The sequence below is a fragment of the Neofelis nebulosa genome, chromosome 3 (assembly GCF_028018385.1).
Source record: "Neofelis nebulosa isolate mNeoNeb1 chromosome 3, mNeoNeb1.pri, whole genome shotgun sequence".
Lineage (NCBI taxonomy): Eukaryota > Metazoa > Chordata > Mammalia > Carnivora > Felidae > Neofelis > Neofelis nebulosa.
The window spans coordinates 53606421-53633261 of record NC_080784.1 but is presented as its reverse complement, the minus strand read 5'-3'; the positions used below and the strand labels follow the sequence as shown (position 1 = coordinate 53633261).

Below are 26841 nucleotides of genomic sequence, written 5' to 3'. Positions count from 1 at the left end.
TAAAGTAATTCATACTAGGCCAATTCATTTAATGAAAATTATTTGGGACCTTGCTTCAAAGAATGAAGAAAAAAGATCTGTAATTAATGTGGTAAGTGTTTGTACAGAGGTATTTCTGAAACGTAGGAAAACACTTCATTTCAGATTTTACTTACTTCCAAGTTTAATAGTTGATTTTAAATATAAATATCTCTTTTTCAGTCTTTAAAAACTATTAGCTTGCAATATCTATTCTAAACCAATGTCATATCTAATCACAAATTTTGTATCAGTAAATTTTGTGCAAATGTAATTTTACCTTTATTGGAATTTTTGTCTTTTATTGTAGTTGTTTTGTCAGTACTTGCTAACAGCTCTGATTTTTCTTTTGCTTTGCCACTGGTTGGCCCTAAATCTTTTCCATTAATAGTTCTGGGTATTCCTTAACTAGGAATTCTTAGATTGTCCAAATGCTGTTCATTTAACCTACTTTTTGCCCAGTTTAGAAAGACATCTCCTACAGCCACTCTTCTGAACACCATCTGAATTGTAAGCATCCCTATGCCTCTCACCACTGCGTTGTTAATTTGGACAAGCAGACGTTATCAGCACGGGTCAAATCCCAGTAAAGATAATTCCACCAGACATCCACAACCTATCAACACACTAGAATGCCGCTTATAAAATTTATTTTGAAAACTCACATTCTTGGCACTTCTACTTCTGGCAAAGGTAGAGTAACAGGGACCAGACTTACCTTCCCACCTGAAACAACCAAAATAACTGGACAAAATATAAGAAAGAACTGTTTTCAAGACACTGGACATCAAGCAACAAAGAACAGAGATCTCTGGGAGATGGGAAACAAGATGAGTCCTACAAATACCCCAGTTTACTGTTTTGAGTTTCCAGGCCACAGGAGAGGGAACACCTGGGTGGGGCTGATAGTCTGAGGAGAGCATCTATATTAAAAAAGAAAGTTTCATAATAGTGACTTCAGATTCCAGGATACTAGGAAAAGAAGGGCAAATTAAATCCAAAGCAGAAGACATTAAATAATAAAGATCAGAGCCAAAATCAATGAAAGAGAAAAAAAAATTATAGGGAACAAGAAAAGCAAAAATGATTGTTTGAAAATAATAAAAGCAATAAACCACTTGCCAAAGTGATCAGGAAAAAAGAAAATCTGTCTCAATTTACCAATACCAGTAAGGAGAGAAACGAGAATCCTTACAGATTCTACAGGCATTAAAAACATTAAAGGAAATACTAGTAACAACTTTATGCCAATAAATTCAACAAGGGAAATGATATGGACAAATTCCTAGAAGACAAAAACTCAAGGAGAACCTAATTAGTTTTATAGCTATTAAACAAACTGAAATGTTCATTAAAATCTCCTCCCTACCACCACCAAAACAAACAAATAAACAAACAAACAAACAAAAAACAAAAACAAAATAACCTTCAGGTCTAGGTGGCTTCACTGATGAATTCTACAAAATGTTTAAGGAAAAAATACTATTCAAGACAAACTCTTCCAGAAAGTTGAAGAAAAGGCAATTATTTATCAATTCATTCCATGGGGCCAGCATAACCCTAATATATATATATTAAAAAAAAAAAAAGACATTACAAGAAAACTACAGACCAATATATTTCATGAACCCAGATGCAAAATTTCTAAACAAAATATTAGCAAATTAAATCCAACAATACGTGAAAAGGATAATACATCATAAGCAACTGGGGTTTATCATTTGAAAATCAAAGCAATTTATCATATTGCCAAATTAAAAAAGAAAAACACCACATGATCATCTCAATAGATATAGAAAAAGCATTTGACAAAAGTCAACATCTATTCCTGATTTTTAAAAACAAAAACAAAAAACCTCAACTCTCAGCAAACTAGGAACAAAAGGAAACATCTTCAACAGCATTTACCAAAACAAAACAAAACAAAAACAAAACAACCCTACTACTAATTACAGACTTAACAGTGAAAACTAAATACTTTTTCACTAATATCAGAAATAACAGAGATGTTCACTCTCACCACTTCTATTCAACGTTGTATTGACAGTTAATAGCCAGTGCAATAAGGCCAAAACAAAAGAAAACAAAACAAAAAAAACCACAAAAAAACAAAACCAGAATGAATAAATGGCATCCAGATTGAAAACAAAGAAATAAAATGGTCTTTAGTTGAGGATGACATGATTGCCTATTTAGAAAAGCCAATGAAAAATACATAAAAGCTATTAGAATTAAAAGATGAGTTTAGTAAGGCTGCCAGATACAAATTCAATACACAAAAATCAATAGTATTTCTATATACTATCGCAACAATTGTTTAAAACGCCCAGGATTTGGTTTTTATTCAGGATGGTGAGGCTGATAGATCAGGAGATAACTGTCACTGAAAAGTTATTTTGTTACTCACATTTCCCAACAGGAGAGGCAAACTATGTCACTCAGAGCCACATGGGGAAGCATCTGGGACAGTCAGGAGGCAGACAGAGCGAGAGGAAAGGATGGGCCAGAACTTCTGTGATGTTTCACAGAAAAGAATGGGAAAGGCAGGGTAGGTGAGCTGAGCAAGTTTAGGATTAGAGTTTGAATAATTCTGTCAGGCTCTGGGTTATACCAGTGATCCCTGGTTGTCTGGTACCTGGCCCTGGAAGAATTTAGGACAGGAGAATAGTGGTCCTGACTGCAGAAGCCTGATAAGAGGAAGCAGATGCGGGTATGGACTTGAGATTGGTTGGTCTGCATATCAAAGGTGTGCTTGCAGGCAATTTTCTTGCTATCTCTAGGAAATAGCTAACCCTGGGTGGAAGCAGTCCCACTCCAGGTCTGCAAGGGGCTTAAGACATCAATGTATTATAAAATACAAAAAGTAAAAAACATAATTAATACATATGAGCAATTAGAAATTGAAATTTTTAAAATACCATTTGAAAGAGCATCTAAAAATGTGGACTAGAGGAAAATCTGTCAAAAGATGCCTAAGATCTGTAAATGAAAATTACAACACATCACTGAAAGAAATTTAAGAAGACCTAAATAAAATAAATGGAGAGATTCACTTTGTTCATGGGGCAGAACACTCAATATTTAGATATCAGATGTTAACTCTTACCAAATTCATTTATCAACAGATTGAACACAATTCTCATCAAAATCAGAGGCTTTTTTTAAAGAAATTGACAAGCTGATTCTAAAATTCATATGGAAATGCAAATGATTGAAATAGACAGAACTTTTAATTAGAACAATTATGTAATACTACATAATTTCAACTTAATATAGAGCTACTGTAATTAAGACAGTATGGTAGTGTGGTAACAGCATCAAGATAAACAGATCAATGAACCAGAAAAAAGAGTCTAGAAACAGTTCTATTTATATATGGACAAAGATGCAAAGACAATGCATTGAAAAAAGGGCAAAACAATCAGATATCTATATGCAATATACATACATACACACATATACGGTAAACCATATATAAAAACTCAAAATGTATCATATACATAAAGATAAAACCTAAAACTATAAAAGTGCTAGAAGATAAAGAGAAAAAATCTTTGTGACCTTGGGTTAGGCAATGATTTCTAAGATAAGACACCGCAACCCCAATCTATAAAAGAACTGGTAAATTGGGCTTCTTCAAAATTTAAGTCATTTTCTCTTTGAAAGACACTGCTAAAGAGAATGAAAAGCCAAGCCACAGACAGAAAATATTTGCAGATCTTATATAATAAAAGACTTGTATCTAAACTATATTTTTTTTTTTAATTTTTTTTTTCAACGTTTTTTATTTATTTTTGGGACAGAGAGAGACAGAGCATGAATGGGGGAGGGGCAGAGAGAGAGGGAGACACAGAATCGGAAACAGGCTCCAGGCTCCGAGCCATCAGCCCAGAGCCTGACGCAGGGCTCGAACTCACGGACCGCGAGATCGTGACCTGGCTGAAGTCGGACGCTTAACCGACTGCGCCACCCAGGCGCCCCTAAACTATATATTTTTAAAAACACTCAAAACTCAGTAAAGGGAAAGATTCTGGGAAGATGGTGGAATAGAAAGCACCAGGAATCTGTCTCCCAACCTAGACAGCAATTTCATTGGCATGATCTGTTTGATGTGACTGTTTTATAACTCTAGAGTCTACTAAGGCTTGCAACTTCCAGAGTTCCAGAGACCTGGATGGTAAGTTTTGGATAAATTCAGCTCTTAGCAAAACAGCAGCTATGCATCCTACCCATGAGGTGGGCAGCTGTGCACACGTTCCTGGAGCAACTTACAAACAGCTTGCAGAAGCTAGGTTGGGCAAAAAAGACCCTGTCCTCCAAACATCAGAGAAAAGAGATCCTGTCCTACAAATATCAGGATTTGTGTGCTAGCTGATTGCTGCTTCTGATCACAGAAGAGCAGAGGCCAGTGGACATCTGGTTATTGCATCTGTTATTGCATCTTTCCCCATTGTTGTAAGCCTCTCCCCAACAAGTGACTTCCAGAGTTTTAAACAACAGTCCCCTTTCCCCTCCCTGCCTGCATTTCATTTTTCACTCTTCTCCTTTCAGGAGACAGACATTAAAGACTAAGACATTCAAAGACAATTACATAAATCAGGAAAACTAGGATTGGAAATGCCCAGGGAAAGGCTCAAAAACAACCCTAAGATGACCTTACATTTATACTCTAGGCTGATCCTTGGCATAGAGAAAGCTTACAACAATAAATAACAACATCAACAACAACAAAAGTAAATAACAACAACAAAACAACAACAAAAAAAGAGCAAACCTTGGGGAAGGAGAAAAACATGATTTCCAGAATCACCACATTATTAGATCAAATGTTCAATGTTCAACCAAAAAAAAAAATCACAAAGCATACAAATAAACAGGAAAGTATGGGACAGTCAAAGGAAAAAAATACATCAACAGAAACTTTCCCTGAAAAAGACCTGATGGCAGATACACTAGACAATGATTTTAAAACAATTGTCTTAAAGATGCTCAAAGAACTAAAGGAAGATGTAGAGAAAGTCAAGAATGTGATGTGTGAACAAAATGGAAATATCAATGAAGAGAGAGAAAACCTAAAAGGAAACCAAAAAGAAATGCTGGGGCTGAAAAGTGCGATAACGGAAATGAAAAATTCACGAGAGGGATTCAAAGGCAGATGTGAACAGGCAGAAGAAAAATCAATGAACCTGAAAATAAGAAAATGAAAATTATTGAGTCTGAGGAACAGAGAGAAAAGATTGAAAAAAAGAGAACAGAGCCTAAGGGACCTGTGGGATACCAACAAGAGAACCAACATACACATTGTGGAAGTCCCAGAAAGAGAAGGGAAAGGGAGAGAGAGAATATTTGAAGAAATAATAGCTGAAAAATTCCCCAATTTGATGAAAGACATGAATATAAACATCCAAGAAGTTCAACAAAATCCAGATAAGATAAACTCAGAGAACCACATCAAAACACATTTTAATCAAACTTTCAAAAGACAAAGAGAAAATTTTGAAAGCAGCAAGAGGGAAGTAAATTGTCACATACAAGGGAGCCACAATAAGATAATAAACAGACTTCTCATCATAAACTTTGGAAGCCAGAAGACAGTGAGCTAATATATTCAAAGTGCTAAAAGAAAAAATTGTCAACTAAGAATCTTATATCCAGCAAAAGTGTCCTTCCAAAGTGAGGGAGAAATTAAGATAATCCCAAATAAGCAAAAGTTGAGGCATTTATGACCACTAGAGCTATCTTACAAGAAATGCTCAAGGGTGGGGTACCTCAGTGGCTCAGTAAGTTAAGCATCTGACTTTGGCTCAGGTCATGATCTCATGGTTCCTGAGTGTAAGCCCTGCATCAGGCTCTATGCTGACAGTGCAGGGCCTGCTTGCGATTCTCTCTCTCTCCCTCCATCTTTGCCCCTCCCCACCTCATGCTTTCTCTCTCAAAATAAACTTAAAAAAAAAAAAGAAAAAAAAAAGAAATGCTTAAGGGAGTCCTACAAGATTAAATGAAAGAACACTAGGCAGTAATTTGAAGTTATATGAAAAAATAAAGATCTCAATAAAGGTAAACACATGGGTAATTATAAAAGCTAATATGTAATAATGGTGTGTAATTGCACTTTCTGTTTTCTACATGATTTAACAGATTAGTACATTCAAAGAAAAGATTATTAGTATAAAAGTTAATATTACTGTATTACTATAACTTTGGTTTATAACCCCAAATTTTGTTTACTACATAATTTAAGAGAGTAATGCATTTTCAATAATTATGAGTTTATGTTTGGGGGCATACAATGTATAAAGATGTAATTTTGTGACATTAACAATGAAAAAAAGTAGGGACAGACCTATAAAGAAGTAGATTTTTTGTATGCTATTGAAGTTAAGCTGGTATAAATTCAAACTAGAGTGTTATAACTTCAGGATGTTAAATGTAATGCCTATGATCATCTTAAAGAAAATAGCTACAGAATATACATAAAAGTAGACAAGAAAGAAATTTAAATATTTCACTACAAAAAATCAACTACATACAAAATAGAACAGTAATTAAGGGACTAAAAAGCTATAAGGCATATAGAAAACAAACAGCACAGTAACAGAAGTCCCTCCTTATCAAAAATTACTTTAAATATAAATGCATTAAACAAACCGTTCAATCAAAAGACAGAGACTGGAAGAATGAATAAAAACATGGTCTGGGGGTGCCTGGGTGGCTCAGTCGGTTAAGCATCCTACTCTTGATTTTGGCTCAGGTGGGATCGAGCCCTGCATTGGGTTCCACGCTGAGTGTGAAGCCTGCCTCGGATCCTCTCCCTCTGCCCCTCTCCCCCACTCACACACTCTCTCTTATCAAAATAAAATAAAAAACTTTTTTTAAAAATGTGTTTAGGGACACCTGGGTGCTCAGTCGGTTGAGCACCTAACTCTTGATTTCAGCTCAGATCATGATCTCGCAGTCGTGGGATGGAGCCCTGTGTCAGGCTTTGCACTGACAGCATGGAACCTGCTTAGGATTCTCTCTCTCTCTCTCTCTCTCTCTCTCTCTCTCTCTCCCCTTCCCCTGCTCTCTCTCTCTCTTGCTCTCTCTCTCTCTCTGTCTCCCTGTCTCTCAAAATAAATACACATTTAAAAAAATGTATGATCCAACAATATGCTGTCTTACAAGAGACTCAAGATTCAAAGACACAAAGGGGTTAAAAGTGAAAAGACAGAAAACAGATATTCCACACAAACAGTAACCAAAAGACAATAGGTACAGTTATACTAATCTCAGACAAAATGGACTTTAAATCAGAAGTGGTTACAAGAGACAAGGAAGGACTTTATATGTGAAAAAAGATTCATCACAGCAAGAAGATATAACAATTATAAATATTACACACTTAATTACAGGCAACCAAAATATATGAAGCGAAAACTGACAGAAATTGAAGGAAAAAATAGTTGGAGACTTTAATACCCTATTCATGATAGTGGCTAGAACAACCAGATTAAAGATAAATAAGGAAATAGACACTTAACACAATAAACCACCTAGACACATCAGACATGTACATGCTACACAACAACAGAATACACATGGGACATTTTCCAGGATTGACATATGTTAGGTCACAAATCAAAGCCTCAATAAATTTAAAAAGACAGATATCTTACAAAGTATCTTCTCTGAACACAATGGGATGAAATTAGAAATCCACAACAAAAGGAAAACTGGGAAATTCGCAAAATTATGGAAATTAAACACTACACTTATAAACAACCAAGCCATGGGCACCTGGGTGGCTCAGTCGGTTGAGCGTCCGACTTCGGCTCAGGTCACGATCTCACAGTTTGTGGGTTCGAGCCCCACATCGGGCTCCATGCTGACAGCTCAGAGCCCAGAGCCTGCTTCCAATTCTGTGTCTCCCTCTCTCTCTGCTCCTCCCCTGCTCACACTCTATCTCTTTCTCTCTCAAAAATAAACATTAAAAAAATTTTCTTAAACACATAAACAACCAAGGGATCAAAGAAAAAAAATCACACAGTAAATTAGAAAAAATAGAAACAAATGGAAACAAACACATAACATTACAAAACTTATGGGACACAGAGAAAGCTATACATATATGAAACCACTTGATATATGTTATGATGCATCAGTCAAGAATGGGTTGCTAGACAATGGTATTAAGAAAACTGGCTTGCTACATGGAGAAAAACACTTGAAATTAAGGTAGAATCCAAATGAATTAAAGTACTAAAAGTGAAGGGTAAAAGTATAAAGCTAATATGGAAGAAAATGTAGAGAATATCCTAGTGATCTTCTTCAGTATGACTTAAAAAGCACAAACAATAAAGTAAAAATTGATGAATTCTGAATTAAAATTAAGGCCTTTTGTTCAACAAAGAACACCACAGAAAAGTCAACAAATGGGTGAGAGACTAGAAGACATTTGCCATGTCCAAGTAAAGAATAATACCTCAAGAGTATACATGGAACCAGTGCAAATCAATTCTAGAAAGACTTTTAAGCACTTTTTTTTTTTTTTTTAAGAGGGAGAGAGGGGCGCCTGGGTGGCTCAGTCAGTTAAGCATCCGACTTCGGCTCAGGTCATGATATTGAGGTTTGTGAGTTCGAGCCCCACGTCGGGCTCTGTGCTGACAGCTCGGAGCCTGGAGCCTGCTTTGGATTCTGTGTCTCCCTCTCTCTCTGCCCCTCCCCTGCTCACGCTCTGACTCTCTCTGACTTTCAATAATAAATAAACATTTAAAAAAAATTTTTTTTAAAAAGAGGGAGAGAATTTACACATGAAGCGGGGGAGGGGCAGAATATGTCGTGACAGCAGGAAGTTGGAGGTTCTCTGGAGGGTCAGAAAAGTAGAATGTGGTAGATAATTTGGGATTCTATTCTGCCATCAGAAACAGTGAAATGGATGTACACACAGCAATAGGAAGAGATCCTGAACAAGAGTACTGAGTTAATGTTGAGAAATAGAACAAGATCTGCAACATACTCATACTGAGGGAAATTAAACTCACACGATAGTGCTATAGATTTTATAGGAATATACATATATCCAAGGACAAATAGCAACACTCAGCATTACTTGCCTATAGGGACTGAGGATGAGGTAGAAAACAGGCATGAAAATTAGGGCTTGAAGACGAATCAAATTAAAAAAAACAAAAACAAAAACAAGAAAACCTTGTAATGAATCCATCCTGAAAATGACAAGTCATCAACCGAGTAGGATTAACTCAACTCTATACATGTGAGGTCCATGAAAAGAAAAAGGTATAATTGTAAAACCTGTGTAACACCTTGCGTGCTGAAAGGACCACATCAAATTATGTATGCAACGTGCACGACAGCACTACATGAGCCTGTGACGTGTTACCCAAATAGAAGTTACTACTAGATACGAGAAGGGCTGTCTTCCTCTGTGTGATAGAAGTGATGTTCAGAGAGGTTAAGTGGCTTGTCCAAGGACACCTACCCCACCGGAGGCAGCACTAAAAGAGGCATCCTTAATACTGCTCTTCCTCTCACATCGCATTTGCAACTCACTCACGAGGCATGGCAGCTCAGCCTTCAAAACACACCCCAAACTGGCCTGCTTCTGATCATGCTACTACTGCTTCCACTCCTTTTTTTATTTCAAGTTTATTTATTTATTTATTGAGAGAGAGAGAGAGAGAGAGAGAGGAAGGAGCAGAGAGAAAGGGAGAGGAAGAATTCCAGCAGGCTCTGCATCACCAGTGTAGAAACTGATGCGGGGCTCGAACTCACGAACCGTGCGATCATGCCCTGAGCAGAAGTCCGATGCTTAACCTGCTGAGCCACCCAGGTGCCCCTGCTTCCACTCTAAAGTCACCACTGCCCTTTCCCTGAACTATTCAACAGTCTCCTAACTGGGCCCACTGCTTCCACTGTTCCCCCTCTGCAATCCATTTTCTGCCAGTCGCCGGAATCATCTACAAAGTCTGTCTGCTCTTACTTCCTTGCTTTCAACTCTCCAGGGGCTTCCTGTGAAAACCATCACACCGGCAAATAAAGCCCTACACCATCTGGCCCCTGCTTATCCCTCCAACCATTTTCTGCTATGCCTCTAGCCTCTACTCTTGCTCACTGCCCTCCAGCCAACTGGTCTCTATGTTTTTTCTTGTCTAATCCTAGCATATTCCTGTCTTTGCATTCCCTGATCCCTCTGGCTGGAATGCTCCTTCTTCCCATATTCACACTGCTAGCTTCCTCTCTTCATTCAGATGTCATTCATTTAAATGTCACTTGTCTTCTCTGAAATTCTTTCTAAATACACGGGCATTCTGTACCCTCCCATCTTTCTTTATTTTCCTTCCCGGAACTTATTACCTGACATCGTTATCTACTTATTTGTTGATTTATTTGAATCTCCTCCACTGGTACACAAATTCTTCAACCACCTTAGTCACAACTGTACCTGCAGAGCCCAGACAGTGATCAGCACATAGAAGACACATGGAAGTATTTCTTGACCACAACAATTAAACAAACTCTGGTCTGACCACCTAGCTCGTGCTCTTTCCATCACATCATGCTGCTTCCTGGGGAAAAAGGTAAATGTATACACAATTTGTCATTTCTGCCCTAACAGGTTAAAATGTCATGTCTTATATACTTTGTTAGCCTTACCAGGCCTGGCATGTAGTAAATGCTACGTAAATATGATGAAATGAAAGTGTGAAAAGCAACCATAGAAAAAGAAATAAGAAAAAAAGAAAAGGGAGTTGGTGGTGAGGAGAAACTCTGCTTCAGAGGCACCTGGGTGGCTCAGTCAGTTAAGCATCCGACTTTGGCTTGGGTCATGATATCGTGGGTTCGTGGGTTCAAGCCCTGCGTCAGGCTCTGTGCGGACAGCTCCGAGCCTAGAGGCTGCTTCATATCGTGTCTCCCTCTCTCTCTGCCCCTTGCCTACTCACATTCTGTCTAATTCTCTTTCAAAAATAAATAAAAAACATTTTTAAAAAATTAAAAAAATAAATAAGTAATTTGTATTTTATAGCGCCACAGACCATTCGGGGGTCAATCCATCTTATACTTCCTATATGCCTATGTGCCCACGTTAGGAGTTTGGAAAGAGATAAAAATTAACCAAATGTTAAGTACTGACTTCAAGGAGCTAACATCTATGTAACTATCAAAATACAAATGGTAACATACACTTATTAAAGAGGTATAATTAAAGAGCTAAAGGATTTCAAGGTGAGAATTACTTCTAGTTGTGGAAATTCCTTCTTTGTAGGAAGAACCTACAAAAAGAGGCGGCAGTTAACAGGGTTAAACTAAATATTGATAGACGAATAGAGGTTGGATGATGGCCTATGAAGTCCTGAAAGACAAGCACTATATTTTATTCATCTCGATGTTCTTAAAGCCTCCCAAAATGTCTAGACCCTAACAACATTCAATAAATCTTTAACAAACTTGGGAGGAACACGGCATTCCAGGCAGAAGGAAGAGCATCGATAAGATATACACAAGAGAATGCAGGACACGGCGAGCAAAAATAAAGAGTGAGGACTGGCTAATAAAAAGGGTTCGTGAAAGGGAATGGCAAGAACCCAAGTGGGAAAAGTAAGTTAGGGCCAGACACGGAGCACCACAAATGATAGAGTTAAGAGGTTTATGCTTTATTATGCAGGCCAGGAAGAGACCATCGAAAACTTTTACACAGGAGAAGGTTGATCTGAGGAGTCTAGCAAGAATCCTCTGCTTGAAAAAAAATAAATAAATCTGTCACCAATTCATCCATACCATTCAAATTCTACCACTAGAAATTATTTTCTTTTAAGGCATAACCTCTCTAGGAATCTTCTTAATATCCAAGTTTTCCTGAGAGGTAATAAAAAAGGCTGTTGTCATTCATTTATACTTTAGTGTAAACTGGATGATCAATTCACCTTCTCCTGGCTAGAGTTAAGTACACAGAGCCATTGGGGAAGTAAGAATTTTGACTGCAGATGGATGTATAACTTTTTGACTCTGAGACACCACCTTGGAAAGACAGAGTCTGGGGTGCAAAAAGAAAAAAAAAAGAGGTTAACAAATTAATATTTTTGATTAAGAGCCAATTCTGTTTCTTCCAAAAGCAGACCTTAGTAAGGATAAATAAAAGATATTAAATCTCCTATGGTAGGAAGTATTCAATTGATGACCCAGAAGGTAAGAAATAAGGAGAAATATGATCAACCAAACATGTTTGAGGGAAAGGAAAAAAAAAAGTTTTGTGAACTTTAGACACTACATACGAAGTTCTTGGAGTTTTCCTCAAAAGTGGCAACTAAAGACTTTACCTAAATCACACTCAACTACTTCAAGAACTGTGACAGGCAATCAATAATCAATAATACAAGGAATATGATGGTGCAAGAAGAAATTTTTTTTTAAGGTTGAAAATCCACCCAAATGATGTTATGTACCAAAAATGATAATCAGAATAACATGTGACAACCCTGGAAATTCCACCCAGATTTAACGGAAATCAGGCATCTCGTTTGAATGGTTTTCTGCTTTCTAAAATTCCTATCCTCAATCTAGGCCAAAGAGGGCTCATTTTGCTGGCGGGTTAGGCGATGGGGCGCAAGGAAAACACTGAATCGCGTGGCCTCAGACGTCCACCTAAGGTCCCCCAAGCTCCCTACGGAAGGGGGTGGGATGGGCACTCACCGCTTGTCGATGGCGTCGATGTTTGAATGGAGAAGCCACAGCTCCTCGGTGTTGTCCTGCCGAGAAGACAGGATCAGGTGGTGACCAGTCAGACACAAGGTCCCTTCGACGGCGGGATAAAAAGGCCGGTGCAGCACCACATTGTCCACCCGCGGGGTCTTAATCAGCTCCGCAAACTCCATGTTGCCCCGCGGCCGGAGCCACGGGACTGCCGAGTCCCGGAGGTCCGAGGCGGTTACACCGCCGCAGGGCTGGGGACCAGACTGACCAGGCTCGGGGCAGGCCGGAGGGGCGGGGACGGGGCGGGGAGGCCGGGCCCCGCCCCAGGCTAGGGTGGGCGCGGCGAGGCCTGTGGCCACCGTCACTGGCCGCGGGAAGACGGGGGCTGGGGCTGGGCCAGGCCCGGGCGTCTCTCTTGTGCTCCCGGTGCCCCAGGTCCAGGTCTCGGGCCGAGAGAACGCTCCGCGACAGGCCCAGCAAGCCTCTGCCGCCACCTGGGGACCCGACCTCAGGTGGGCAGGCTGAAGGGAGAAGGAGGAGGCCGCTTTAGGGTCAGTTTCCGAGACCGAGCTGCTTGGGACTCCTGGCGGAAGTAGCTGCTCGGAGCCGGAGCCTAGGGCAACTCTGGGCGGAAGCGGTGGAGCTCGAAACTAGAAAGGCAGGGAAGTCAGAGCCGGAAGTCGGTCCCCTCCCCAGGTCCGAAGAGAATGTTTTCGGAAACAAGGACCCGAAGGTTTGTGTTCCTACCAGGAAAAAGAGCCTTTCTGCCTTCACGCCCACCACCGTCCTTCTCACCCCTTCCAAATATTGATCAGAAAAGGCCAGGGAAGAAGGGACGACGAGAAGAGGTCCTTGCCTGCCTCCCTGCACTTTAGTAGTCCCTGCAAGGGCTCGTCACAACGTGGGGCTGACGTAAAGTGTGAGGATTTTCTTCCATTCTCCGTGAGATGGCAAGTGTGCGATCGAATCAGTGATTGTGACCGTAGAGAAACCGCAGGTGTAAGGGAGGAACCCAGGGCCGGCACCGCAGACTCCCAGAGAGCGCCGCGCTAAGGTTCTGTGACCTTGAACGAGAGTAAGAAAAAGCATGCAAACACATATGAGAGGGACCTAGGTAGAAATAACACACAATGCGCAGAAGAGGAAAAATTTAATCCTATCCTGTGAGGAAGCTCAAATGGCTTGCTAAATCTTAGTCTGTAGCGGAGACTGGACTTCATCTAGATCTGTGAAATCAAGGTACCTAGGGCGGGGGGCGGGGAGGACATTGGTCACCACCACATAGCCACCCCATTAAATACAGTGCCACTGAACTACTCCCAGATACCTAAATTATACCAGAAATTAACTCAAATAAATTCTTGCTTAGTGCCCCCTTCTTTAAACTATTTTCGTAACTTCATTAACCTTTGAAATCCTCACCGTCTAGTACCTGAGGACAACGGATAGGCTAAAGTCTCACAGCAATCAAAGTCAAAATGAATTGTCTAAAATCTCACCTGATATATATAAATAAATAAATAGAGAGAGAAATAAATAAAATCTCACCCCATCACCCAACAGTGTCCCTGCCTCTGGCCTTGCCCCCCAACAGTGTCCCTGCTTCTGGCCTTGCCCTTCCTAAAATGTTCCTTTATTAAAACAAACACTTTATAAGATTGTTACAGCTGAGAGTCCAGTTTTATTTGTCTCCAAACGAAAAAAAAAAAAAAAAAAAAGGAACCAACAGAAAAGAGAAAATGAGGGAACTGGTTTATAAAGCTATTTTTCGAATTAGAATTTTTATCGTCCTTCCACTTTGTGATTCATTATAACAATTCAGAATTTACTTCCAGAATGAGGAACCAGGGAAAGTTTTATGGAGAAGATATCATTTGAAACAATGACCTTGAAGGATGAGTAAGATTTATACTCTGAATGGAATGTAGCCAAGATGTCTGTCTTGTCTTAAGTTAATGATGTCTGCTTGAGGTAGGGAAAAATTCTTCCAAAATTCTGTGACCTTTTCTTTTAGTTTAACTGAAAAAAAAAAAAAAGCCTATGGAAAAAAAACAGTGTGTCATTACATTTTAAAATGTTTAATATTCCATAAAGGCATAAACTCTTTGCCCACAAGAGAAAATTGTCAGTATCATGTTGGATTGCTATAATGGAACACCGGAAACTTAAAAAATTACACCTACTCTGGGTTGAAACTCAAAGCATAGAAAGCCCCTGAGATCTGCAGAAAACAAATATTCAATAGCAAAGAATAGAGCAGAGACGGAGCGCCATTTGTGAACTTAATAAGTACCTGAACAGTAGGTGGCAGTCGAGCTCAACAGTAATAGGACAGGCTTCCATTCTATTACATTAAATTCGAGGAGGCTGTAGTCAAAACAAACAGCCTGGTTGTAAGGGTCTCAGATGATTCTGATAAACAAAAGAAGATGATGGCATTTATAATGCATGTAAAATACTCAACACCTTACAAGTGTTATTACTTTTATTATTATTTTGTGAGATAATAAATGGCATTAATGTGTAATCATCTTGTATTCTATCAAATAGTCACCTAGCATGTATTAGGTGCCTACTGGGTCATCAGCACTTGCCCTCAAAAAGTAACAGCTAATGTGGGAAGGCCAACACACCCTACACAACTAATGAACAGAAACTAAGAGAGTAAGTATGGAAATTTTGAAGTACAGGTTTACTTTCCCGGCTCTGTTTCTCTACCAGGCCTTGAGTAGTTAGTAGAAATGGAGCATTTGAAAGTAGTTTGAAGAAAGCCGATCTACAGTTGCCAAAAGTAGCAGGAGCACTTGAGATAGAGAAGACGCTGCCTGTATGTGCCATTGATGAGCAGTTTTTCTCCATGTGCTTGACTGTAGCAGGCAGCTGAGTCAAACTTGATCACCTTGTGCCTATCTTCCTTGTGTTCTTCCTCCCTTCATCCCGTAAGCAAATCAATCACCAAATTGTGATCTAATAACTCTTAAAATCCCCCACCTCTCTCCATCGCCAAGGCTGATGCCACCACCATCTCTCACAGTACTTAAGGAGAAAGCCTCTTAGTTGGTCTCATTTCTTCCAACAGGGTTTCCCTCAAGACTATTTTTCCATTTGGTAGCTAAAGCCCTCTTTATGTTCTAAATTTCTTTTTTCTTTTCTTGTAGGTCCTTTTGTGATCTAGCCCCTTAGGCAGTGATCAGCATCACAGATCTCATCGTTCCTATTCTCTCTACCTGGCACGACAGTTCCCAAACCCCATTCCCAGCAGTTTGCACACCAGCTATCCTTAAATAGCTGACAGTTTCCTCTTGAGATTTTGCACCCAGTTCAAATCTTGCTCTGGTGGGGAAGTGTAGGACAGGGACCAGCATCATTAGCATTCCCTGGGAACTTTATTAGAAATATTTCACTCCAGGGGCACCTGGGTGGTCAGTCAGTTAAGCATCCGATTCTTGATTTCAGCTCAGGTCATGATCCCATGGTTTCATGAGTTTGAGCCCCACATCAGGTTCTGTGCTGACAGCATGGGGCCTACTTGGGATTCTCTGTCTCCCTCTCTCTCTGCTCCTCCCCAACTCACACTCTCTCTGTCTCTTTCTCAAAAAACAGAAAGAAAGAAAGAGAAAAAAAAAAAAAAAAAGGAATGTTTCACTCCAGAGCTACTGAATCAGAATCTGCACTTAAAGAAGATGCCTAGATGATTTTTATGAACATCAAAGTTTGAGAAAGCACTGATTTAAAGAATCTGGGTGTTCTTTAATAGCCACATTCCTTATGTCTGTTCACTGAGCCACTTTGGTTTTTGGAACCAATCAGAACAGCAACCCGGCATCTTAGAAGAAGGTGACAAACTGGACGGATGAGGGACTGTTGCTATTGCACATAAAATAAATCAGCCCAAGCATGGTTGCTTAAAACAACATCCAGCAGTTGGTAGCTAGAGCTGGAGTAGTAGGAGGGGGAGAGGCTGAAGCATCTGGGCACTGCCCAGCACCCTTCTCTGTAGTCTCCAGGGCTCTCCCATGGTTTCCTTGGGAGTCAATTTGGTATTTCTCCTAGTAAGTTGGCCACAGGGCAGTTGGGCTGCATACAAAGCACTCTGGAGTCCAGAGTGAATATTCCCAAGGGTAAAGCAGAAGCTGCATCAACTTTTATGACCTAGACTCTGATGTCACATAATGTCACTTCCACAGCACTGTCTTGATTTTAAACAGCACAAAACCCCACCCAGTTTCAGTGGGAGAGGGTGTAGACCCCATGTCTCAACAGGAGCAATGTCAAATGAATGCATGCCAGAGGGATGCAGTTGATAGTGGGAAACCTATGTGTGAACTCAACCACCCCTGCACACTCTGGCAGCTGCGAAGAGGAATAAAGAGAATATTCAGAAAGTCAACACACTCTTTTTGGCAAAGTGCTTCTCTGCTCATAGCCATAATGAAATGAACTAAGAATATGCAATTACATCTAATTGGATATAATTAAAATAAAGAGTCACATCTAAAATAAAGGCATAATTAAGTGGGAGAATTTACTAGGTGGCAATGTCAACGATGCTAATTAAGTGATCACTATTGGAGTTTATTTTATCATCACTGAACCTAAGTTGGGGTCAGTGTCCAATAAAGCAGGGAAGCAACTTCAGTCTGCCCTCGACTCTTTTAGTCACAGCTACGTCGCTTCCCATTTTTCCCCCACATTATTTACAGGAGGCTTTACGTAAAATTTTAAATGTGACATGTAGTTTTGTTTTCAGTCCTTTAATTTGTTCAATAGACTATGACAACTGTTCCACTTTCCCTCCCCATGTCTTCCCTTACTGTACTTCCTTTGGCTTTCCTCCACTGTCCTTTCCTTTCCCATCCTATTCTGCTCTTCTTACCCCATCGTTTTTTCTCAGAGATGACCACCCAAAGAGGACAGATCCACAAGTGTCACCCCACAGATCACAAAGTAATTACCAAAGGAAAAGCATATCTTTATAATGGAGAGATCTGGTGATCGTCACGATAACCAAGTGATGAACAATGCAACATCCAGTCATTCTGAGCCTCCTGCTGTGAGACAGTAATAGGCACACAACATCTCCTGGGATATGCCCTGGCCAGATGTGCTTACCTTGAATCTAAGCCTGAGAAACCACCAGACACATCCACAGAATGGGATATTCTACAAGGCAGTTGGCTTGGGCTCCCCTAAAAATTCAGTACCGTGGAACACCAAAACAAAAGCAAAAGGCAAGAGACCCATTCCAGATTCATAGGAGGTAAAGAAAGGGATGTAATAACCACGTGCAAGACAAGAAACTTGATTAAATCCCTGACCCCCCCCCCCACACACAAAAAACCCCAAAAAACTACAGAAGACTTTGGGGCAAAGTGTGAACATGGATTGTATGTTAGTTGACATTATTTTTTTTTTTTTAATTTTTTTTTTTCAACTTTTTTTTTTTTATTTATTTTTGGGACAGAGAGAGACAGAGCATGAACGGGGGAGGGGCAGAGAGAGAGGGAGACACAGAATCGGAAACAGGCTCCAGGCTCCGAGCCATCAGCCCAGAGCCTGACGCGGGGCTCGAACTCACGGACCGCGAGATCGTGACCTGGCTGAAGTCGGACGCTTAACCGACTGCGCCACCCAGGCGCCCCTGTTAGTTGACATTATTGAGTAAATGTTGATTTTTTACAGATGGGATAATAATAATGTGATTGTGTAGGAGGAAATTGTCTTCTTTCTCAAGATACATGCTGAAATGTTTAAAGATGAAGTATCCCGATGTCCGCAGCTTCCAAATGTTTCAGAAAAATATATATGGATTGTATATGTGTGCATATATATGCATGCACACATAGAGAGAACACACACATATACACATACATAGAGAATACACACACACACACACACACACACACACACACACACAGGATGAAAATGTGGCAAATAATTGATAATTGGTTAATTTGGGGGAAGGATTTAAGGATATCTCAGGTACCAATCTTCCAACTTTTCTATATTCGGACATTTTCAAAATTGAGATTGAAAGAATCAAAATAAAAAAAGACATACTGTAATATAATGGTCATTAATGCAAGTTCTGGCAGCTAAACACCATAGCAGACTTGGAGCTGTGGCTTAGCACTGTATCTAGTCTGGAGTGGCTTGGATTGGCAACTCGATTTTAATACAGCCCTGACAGAGAAGTATAATTGAAGACCCTCCTGAGAAAGTTTAGATTCTAAAAGTTCATCAAAGACTACGGAAAGACTGGGCACTAGTGACTCCTGCTGTGAACTTCATTGTTTTATTGGGTTTTTAAAAATTGTTTTATTGTTTTGGGGCACCTGGGTGGCGCAGTCGGTTAAGCGTCCGACTTCAGCCACGTCACCATCTCGCGGTCCGTGAGTTCGAGCCCCGCGTCGGGCTCTGGGCTGATGGCTCAGAGCCTGGAGCCTGTTTCCGATTCTGTGTCTTCCTCTCTCTCTGCCCCTCCCCCGTTCATGCTCTGTCTCTCTCTGTCACAAAAATAAATTAAAAACGTTGAAAAAAAATTAAAAAAAAAAACAATTGTTTTATTGTTTTATTGTAAGGGGTTACTGGTAGGAGTTCAAATATGAGTTGCCAAATCATGCATTCAAAATTTCAAGTCCACACAGTGTAAACTTATACCAGCCAAAATTTCTGTACATCTGACATTTTCAAATCCTGAAATTCCACCTTCTGACCACAGTTTCCTTTTCCTAGCCTTCTTTTACACTCAACCTGCCCTGCTCAGGTAGACTCTGAGTCCCTGCCAGCCTTCTTTAACTCACTTCCTTCCCTGCGCAGGCCCCATGCCCTAGTCCGTGGCTTCCGGGACACTCTAGTGTTCACTCCTTCACCTGTATAAAGGCAAGGACTGGGTTCCACTGATCTTTGTAGCCCCGGAGTTGAGCACAGTGATGGGTACATAATAAATATTTGATAAATACATGTAAATGAAATAGAATAATCTAATCCAACCCTCTCATTTTACAGATGAGGAAACCGAGGCTCAGAGATGCAAAACAACGTGCCTAAAATCAAACAACTGGTGAGTGGCAGACCGGGAAGGAAACCCATTTCCTTGGGGCTTTCTTTTTGTGTGTGTGTGTGTGTGTGTGTGTGTGTGTGTGTGTTTGTTTAGAGGGAGAGACAGAGCACAAGTAGGGAAGGGGCAGAGAGAGAGGGAGAGAGAATCCCAAGCAGGCTACATGTTGTCAGCACAGAGCCCGACGTGGACTCAATCTAATGAACCTGAGCTCATGACCTGAGTTGAAAGCAAGACTCAGACGCTCAATCAACTAAGTCACCCAGGTGCTCCTTCTTATAACTTTCTTATCAGTGCTCTTTCTACTGCCAAAGCTTCCTTCTCCATCACTTAAGTCTAGTTTAGTTTTTATTTTTTGAGATAGGATGGCTGGGGAACAGGAAAAGAATGAAAAGCCAGTTTGTCTACACATACCAGCTAATGGCCCAGGACATGTCTCTTCATCTGGCCTCTGCTCTCCACTTCCTCCATCTGCTCGTCCCCAAGGAGCGTGGACGTGTATGTGACCAGGCACCAGGAAAGATGTGGTAGTTGCATCCTCTGCCGGATTTCTGCTGCATTTTTAATCAGTGTCTCCCTGGTGAAAAGTCTCCGGTACCTTGATTTACTTTCACTTTTTCTCCTTGGTTTCAGTGTGTGTGTGTGTGTGTGTCCCTCCCTCAGGGTTTTGTTTCTAAGGAGCAATGGAAGTCTATTTTCTACAACTTTCAATTTCTTACCCGAAGATTTAAGAGGATATTCTGTCATTATCAGTGTCAAAGATGAAAAAAGCCAGACACGAGCTAAAGTGGTCAGGACAGATTGTAATCAGTAATACATTATTGCAGTAGGGAAGGGTCCAGAGTGAACTGAACTCAAGTTCAGTTTGTTCAGAGGTGACTGGGCATTTCCAAGGGAGAATGGGAGAATAGGAAGGGGGCTTGCACAGAGGCATGGAAGTGAAAAATTACAAAAGCTTGGTCAGTATAAATGCTATTAGGCCAGCTGTGTCTGTTAGGGGACAGTTAATCGAATTTAAGGTTCTATCCTCTCACAGACTGGGAGACAGGGGCCCTATACTTCCTGAGGATTGTATTTCAAAGGAATGGATTTCAGGTCTGTGAGAAATTCATTCCTGAGTTGTAGGAGATACATATCCATCCAGAGGGACAGAGGAAGGATTCACAATTGTAAGCCCCTTTTAGCAAATCCTCCATAGAGGCTGACGGGGGCCTATCATCAGGTGTTGGCTAGAACAAACAGTAAATTCTTTAAAAAAATTTTTTTAATATTTATTTATTTTGGGGAGAGGGAGAGAGACAGAGCATGAACGGGGGAGGGGCAGAGAGAGAGAAGGAGGCACAGAATCAGAAGCAGGCTCCAGGCTCTGAGCTATCAGCACAGAGCCTGATGTGGGACTCGAACTCATAAACTGTGAGATCGTGACCTGAGCTGAAGTTGGAGGCTCAACAGACTGAGCCACCCAGGCACCCAAACAGTAAATTCTTTCGGTCACCTTGAGCTTTTGTGTTTTAAGGTGGGTAAGGGTCATCCAAGGATGTGGTCTTGAACTGTTAGAAATCAAGTTAGTGTGTATATAAAATATATACAATAATGGAATATTATTCAGCCACAAGAAAGATCATCCATATATAAAAAATATATATGAATATTACTATCATTGATGGACCATATATTCCATTACATTGACACTGGGGCTGTTTCCATAATTTGGCTATTGTAAATAATACTACAATAAATATAGGGATACATGTATCCTTTGAAAAAAAAAAGAAATCAAGTTAGTGTGTATTCAAGGATTCATAGTGGGGGTGAGGGGAGGAAGGGGGTTGGATAAAATCATTTGTGCAGAGTCTGCAGTTTTTACAGACCAAGGATGAGGCCTGATCAAGAAGGCCCAGATGACCTGACTAGAGTCTGACTGAGGAGAGACTTTTTGTCATCGCTACCAAGGAAACATGAAACATATTTTTTAAATGGGCCTCATCCTCAGATTTCAATTTTAAATCTGAAAACTGAATATGGCCACATATCTATGTGGCTCACACTTGACATTCCTTTACTCATTCCCTCCTTTCTCTCCTTTGTAATATTCCCAGTCATATTAGTTTCTCACTAGACCATATGATTTTTTAGAATGACAGGTCTATATCCTATTTATCTCAGTGCTTCCTCCCCTCTCAGAGCTCCTCACAGTCCCAGGTGCATAGAGGACACTGGGCAAATGTTAATGAAATAAAGGAACAATCAAAAAAGGGGTAACCATGTCAGTCATCAGTTCCAAAAGGCCAGAAGATAAAGTTGGGGAAGCAAGGTGAGGGAAGTTCTGACACACTACTGATTTCAAAGGAATAATCTCCTTGGGGCATCCTCTACCACCATCACCAAAGATAGTTATTTGCCCTTGTTTTCTAAAGAACCAAAGAGAATTCATTCTTAGAGAGAAAGAGAAAGAGAAAAAGAAAAAGAGAAAAGAAAAGAAAGGAATAGAAAAGAAAAGAAAAAGAAAAAAAACAGTGTTATTACCCATCCCGGCCATTGGTAGGAAAATTGACTCTGTAGTAAAACAACATTTTCTCCCCTATGTGTGTTTAGGGTTAGAGGGAGGCCTCAACAGATCATATTAACACACGCTGCTAGTCACATAGGGGTGGGATGGTCACTTTTACTCTTGTCTTACCTGCAAAATCAGGCTAGCAACTCCTACAGAACCAAGTTATGCTAAGCATCGAGTACTGTTTATGAAATAAAGCTGTAAACTGTAAGGTGCCATGGAAATATAAGACGAAGATGATGTTTAGGTTTCTATTACAGCTGAGTGTGTTGTTGGAATGATGGTACATTCAACCCAAGTGGCATCTTCTCATTGTTTTAGTCATGCAGGAAAAGGGGAAATTAAGGTACACATAAGAGAAGCTAGCGGGTTATCGTCATGCAGGAGAAAATGATAGGGGAGGACTTAATGAAGCCAAGCTCTGATGATCTGTGCTTTAACCACTATTTTCTCCTTTGAGGAGGAGTGGGAGAAAGCTTGAATAGGCAGGTATGAGCTGAATTGTGTCCTTCCCAAATTCATATGTTGAAGTTCTAACCCCTAGTGCCTCAGGATGTGTATTTGGAAATAAGATCTTTTAAGAGGTAATTAAAGTTAAATGAGGTCATTGGGGTGGGCTCTAATCCAATATGACTAATGTCTTTATAAGAAGAGGACAGTGGGACACAGACACTCTCAGAGGGAAGACCATGTGAGGACACAGGAAGAAGATGGCCACCTGCAAGTCAAGGAGAGAGGCCTCAGGGGAAATCAACCCTGCCAACACCTTGATCTTGGACTTCCAGCCTCCAGAACATAAGAAAATAAACTGTTGTTTAAGCCCCCAGGCTGGTATTTTGTTATGGTGGCCCTAGCAAACTAGAACAGATGGTCATCCTGTTATTTAAAAACAAAAACAAAAACTATATAACACAAAAGATTAAGAAAAAATTGACAAGAACAATCCAGGTGATTCCGGTGTCCCTTACTCCTCCATCATGGTTCTCCATGTGACGTGACTCTCATCTCTGGATCGTGTTTGAGCCACAGCTCATCAGTTTGTCCTCATAGCTTCCCCACCCTGGCAGTAGCCCTTATCCTGGACACAAGCTTCCATGCCTGCCCACCATGGGAGAAGAAAATCAATGGAGGAAACTGGAAAATGCTGTGGACTAAGCAGGCTGGACCCCTAGGTCCATACTACTTTATCAGAGGGCACACCCTGGGGACAGCAGTGGCCAGTGGCAGAGAGATGCTGCTGTGTGGGTCAGATTGTACCCTGTGGCAATCCAGAATTCTTCCACAGGCGGTCGACTCAGAGAAAGAATGTGGAGCCCTGCCTCAGTACTTATCAACTGTGTGGGCTCAGGCAATTTACTGAACCTCTCTGAGCTTCAGTTTTCCTACGTATAAAATGAAAATTACCGGCCCCGCATGCTGTCAAGAGGATGAAATGGAATTATGTAATTATTTGAAATTCATAAAGCGGCCAGCACAGGTTTAGCACACAGCTGGCTACATCTCAAGTATTGATAAAATTGGAAACAGGGCATTGTTGTTTTTTGGTCCTCTGGGCACCTTCTCCTTGACTCCTAGGACCGTTCCTGTAAATTTGAACTGTTTATGATGGTGAGAAATGCAGATTCCTTCTGTTCCTAGGAGGATTGCCAAGACCTTTTCTGTGACCATTTTTATAGATTCCAGGAAAGGGCATTTTGATAGTGTATCTCATTCCCAGGTGTCCTGTACAGGTCCTCTAAAAGGGCAGGTCTGGAATGCTGGAGGCCGCCCCTACAGGTGTGGAGACTGATTTCTGTAGCTTGTTCTTGAACTGCCTTTGAAGAGAGCCTCCTCCTGCTTGCCTTCACCCCCTTGAGGTCACCTTGGCGGTGACTGCAGATTATTTTTAGCTGTAGGCAGTGTTTCTTACACTGTGTGCAGAACATTTATATCAGAATTTCGGCGGGGGGTGGAGGCAGAGAGAAACATGCAGATTCCCAGGCTCCTCCCCAAACCTATGGAATCAGAACCTCTGGGAGCCTATGCTTGTTCCCCTAGCTCCTCAGGTGACTCTGAAGCTGCAGGTGCTGTCACCTTGATACAGTGAGTATTCAACTAATGGTGGCTAGCGTATGTATGTGATGGGGAGGTGAGGCAACAATAGTTATTGAACATTTACTATGTTCCGGCCCTTACATACTGTGTATGCTTCCTATGGATGCTGTAACATATTACAACAAAATTAGTGGCTTAAAACAGCCCACCTTTGTTCTCTCACAGTTCTAGAAGTCGGAAGTCTGAATCATTTTCACTAAGCTAAAATCAAGGTGCTTGTGGGCAGAGCCACACTCTCCAAAAGGCTCCTTGCTTTTTTTACCCTCTACAGCTGCATCCCTGGCCTGGGGCTCCTGCCTCCATCTTCAAAGCATCTTGCTTCAGTAGCCACCTTGCCTTCTTCCTCTGTAGTCAACTCTCCCTCTGCCTCCCTCTTATAAGGATACTTATGATTGAATTTAGGGCCCACCAAAATAATCCAGGATAATCTCCCCATCTTTTTATTTTTTTAAGTTTATTTATTTATTTTGAGAGAGACAGAGACAGTGTGAGTGGGGGAGGGGCAGAGAGAGAGGGAGAGAAAATCCCAAGCCGGCTCTGTGCTGCTTGCGCAGAGCTCGACAAGGCACTCGAATTCAGAAAACTGCAAGATCACGACCTGAGCCGAAACCAAGAGTTGGACGCTTAACCTGATGAGGCACCTAAGTGCCCCTTGGATAATCTCCCCATCTTAAGATCTTCGACTTAATTACTGTTGGTTTACAAATCGGTCCCCATACGTGGAGCGTAAGAAGAAACCAAAGAAAGAGGCAGACCGTTCCAGATTGGTAGATGACAGGTGTAATAAACAAGGGAAATTCACACAGGATTCCTATCAGGCAGCTGCAAGACCAGTGGATCTCCATGCTTACCCACCAGAAACTTAAAAGTTTAAACAGAGGCCTTAACTGGGTTTGATCACATATACTATCTAGGTGGTCTCAAAAACACATTGCTCTCTCAAGGCTGCATTCTTGAAAACACCATTGTGGAAATGGTGGCAGAATGTACATTCCAAGCACATGGAAGGGGATGAAGAGCCTCCAATTGTCTGGGTCCAGCTGGTGGGTCACATCCTCTCAATGGACCTCTAATAATCACATCTGCCAAGTCTCTTTTGCCATATAAGGTAATATTCACAGGTTCCAGGGGTTAGAACCTGGATATTTGGGGGCAGGGGCATCATTCACACACATTATTTTTTAATCCTCAGAACAATACTATGAGTTGGTTAGTGTTATCCCCATTTTCCAGATGAGGGAACAATTTTTAAATTGCAAACCACACAGCTGGTGGAGGAGTTAGGATCTGTGCCCAAGACTGACTGGTTTTAAGACCTGTGATTCCTGCTAGACATCAGATTGAACTATAATACCTGACACAGGAATACTACCAGTCACAGCTTGTCGGTCTTTTAGACGTCTAAGACAGCCATTAAAATGTCCCAACATGATGCTATTCTCAGTCTCTTTCCCAAATACAGGTGAGAAGTCCAGCTCTCGAATTCGAGTGGGTTATTGGAAGACAGGGTATCGACAGACAAGCCAGGTCCTTGCCAAATTTTTGGAACACCCGGGAAGATATAGATGATTACCAAACAGCCCACTGGGTCGATTCTTGAGATGGGAGCGGCTACTTCCATTTAGAACCCTCATGGTAGTTCTGCACAATTTAAGTAAAAAAGATTATATAGGAGGGGCGCCTCTGTGGCTTAGTCGGTTGGGTGTCCAACTTCGGCCCAGGTCATGATCTCACAGTTCCTGAGTTCGAGCCCCGCGTCGGGCTCCATGCTGACAGCTCAGAGCCTGGAGCCTGCTTCAGATTCTGTGTCTCAAACTCTCTCTGCGCCTCCCATGCTCATGCTCTGTCTCTCTCTGTCTCTCAATAATAAATACAAAATATTAAAAAAAAAATTAAAAAAAAGATCACATAGGAGAAGCAGCTAGGCTAGGTCTCAAAGACAGCCTTAAAAAGGCACATCCAGGCTGTGTTAACCAACCTTACTGTGGAAATCATTTCACAGTACATACTTGTATCAAGTCACCACACTGTACAACTTAAATTTACATATGTTCTATGTCATCAATAACTCAGTAAAGCTGGTCAGGGGTCGGGGGGGCAGAAGCTGTCTTCTTATTCGACAACATCTCTGAGGTTGCTATGGTTCTGCAGTGCCCAGCCAAGTGCAAAAGCAGGACCTGAAGAATTGTTGTAATAGTGACTGTAACAACTATCGGGAGTGTGTAGTTATTGGAATGTCTGTAAGTTAGCACTATGGAAACACAATGGCAAATGCTTCATGAAGCCCAGCGAGGTAGAGATAAGTAAACAGGGGAACCTTCTGAGTAGAGAAGCAGAAAATAAGAAAAGGGATATATAGGCTTCACTGCAGGAAAAAAAAAGTAAAAATAGACTGTTAGACTTCTATCATATAGATATAACTTAATTA

At 40.9% G+C, this 26841-nt stretch overlaps 1 protein-coding gene and 1 long non-coding RNA gene across 3 annotated transcripts in view; one reads left to right on the top strand and one right to left on the bottom strand.

The window, feature by feature from the left end:
• MTMR9 (myotubularin related protein 9) overlaps positions 1-13289 on the bottom strand; it is a 51800-nt gene extending 38511 nt beyond the window's left edge. Inside the window, exon 1 of one of the 2 annotated variants that reach the window (XM_058720838.1) lies at positions 12706-13289. In XM_058720838.1, the coding sequence (XP_058576821.1) occupies positions 12706-12887 (182 nt within the window). In that variant the 5' untranslated portion in view covers positions 12888-13289. The remainder of the gene's footprint in view (positions 1-12705) is intronic. The other variant, XM_058720837.1, reaches the window with a different exon arrangement.
• Positions 13290-13687: 398 nt separating this feature from the next.
• LOC131506824 (uncharacterized) overlaps positions 13688-26841 on the top strand; it is a 34585-nt gene continuing 21431 nt past the window's right edge. Inside the window, exons 1-2 of the long non-coding RNA XR_009259165.1 lie at positions 13688-13944; positions 19714-19768. This is a non-coding gene — a long non-coding RNA (uncharacterized LOC131506824). The remainder of the gene's footprint in view (positions 13945-19713; positions 19769-26841) is intronic.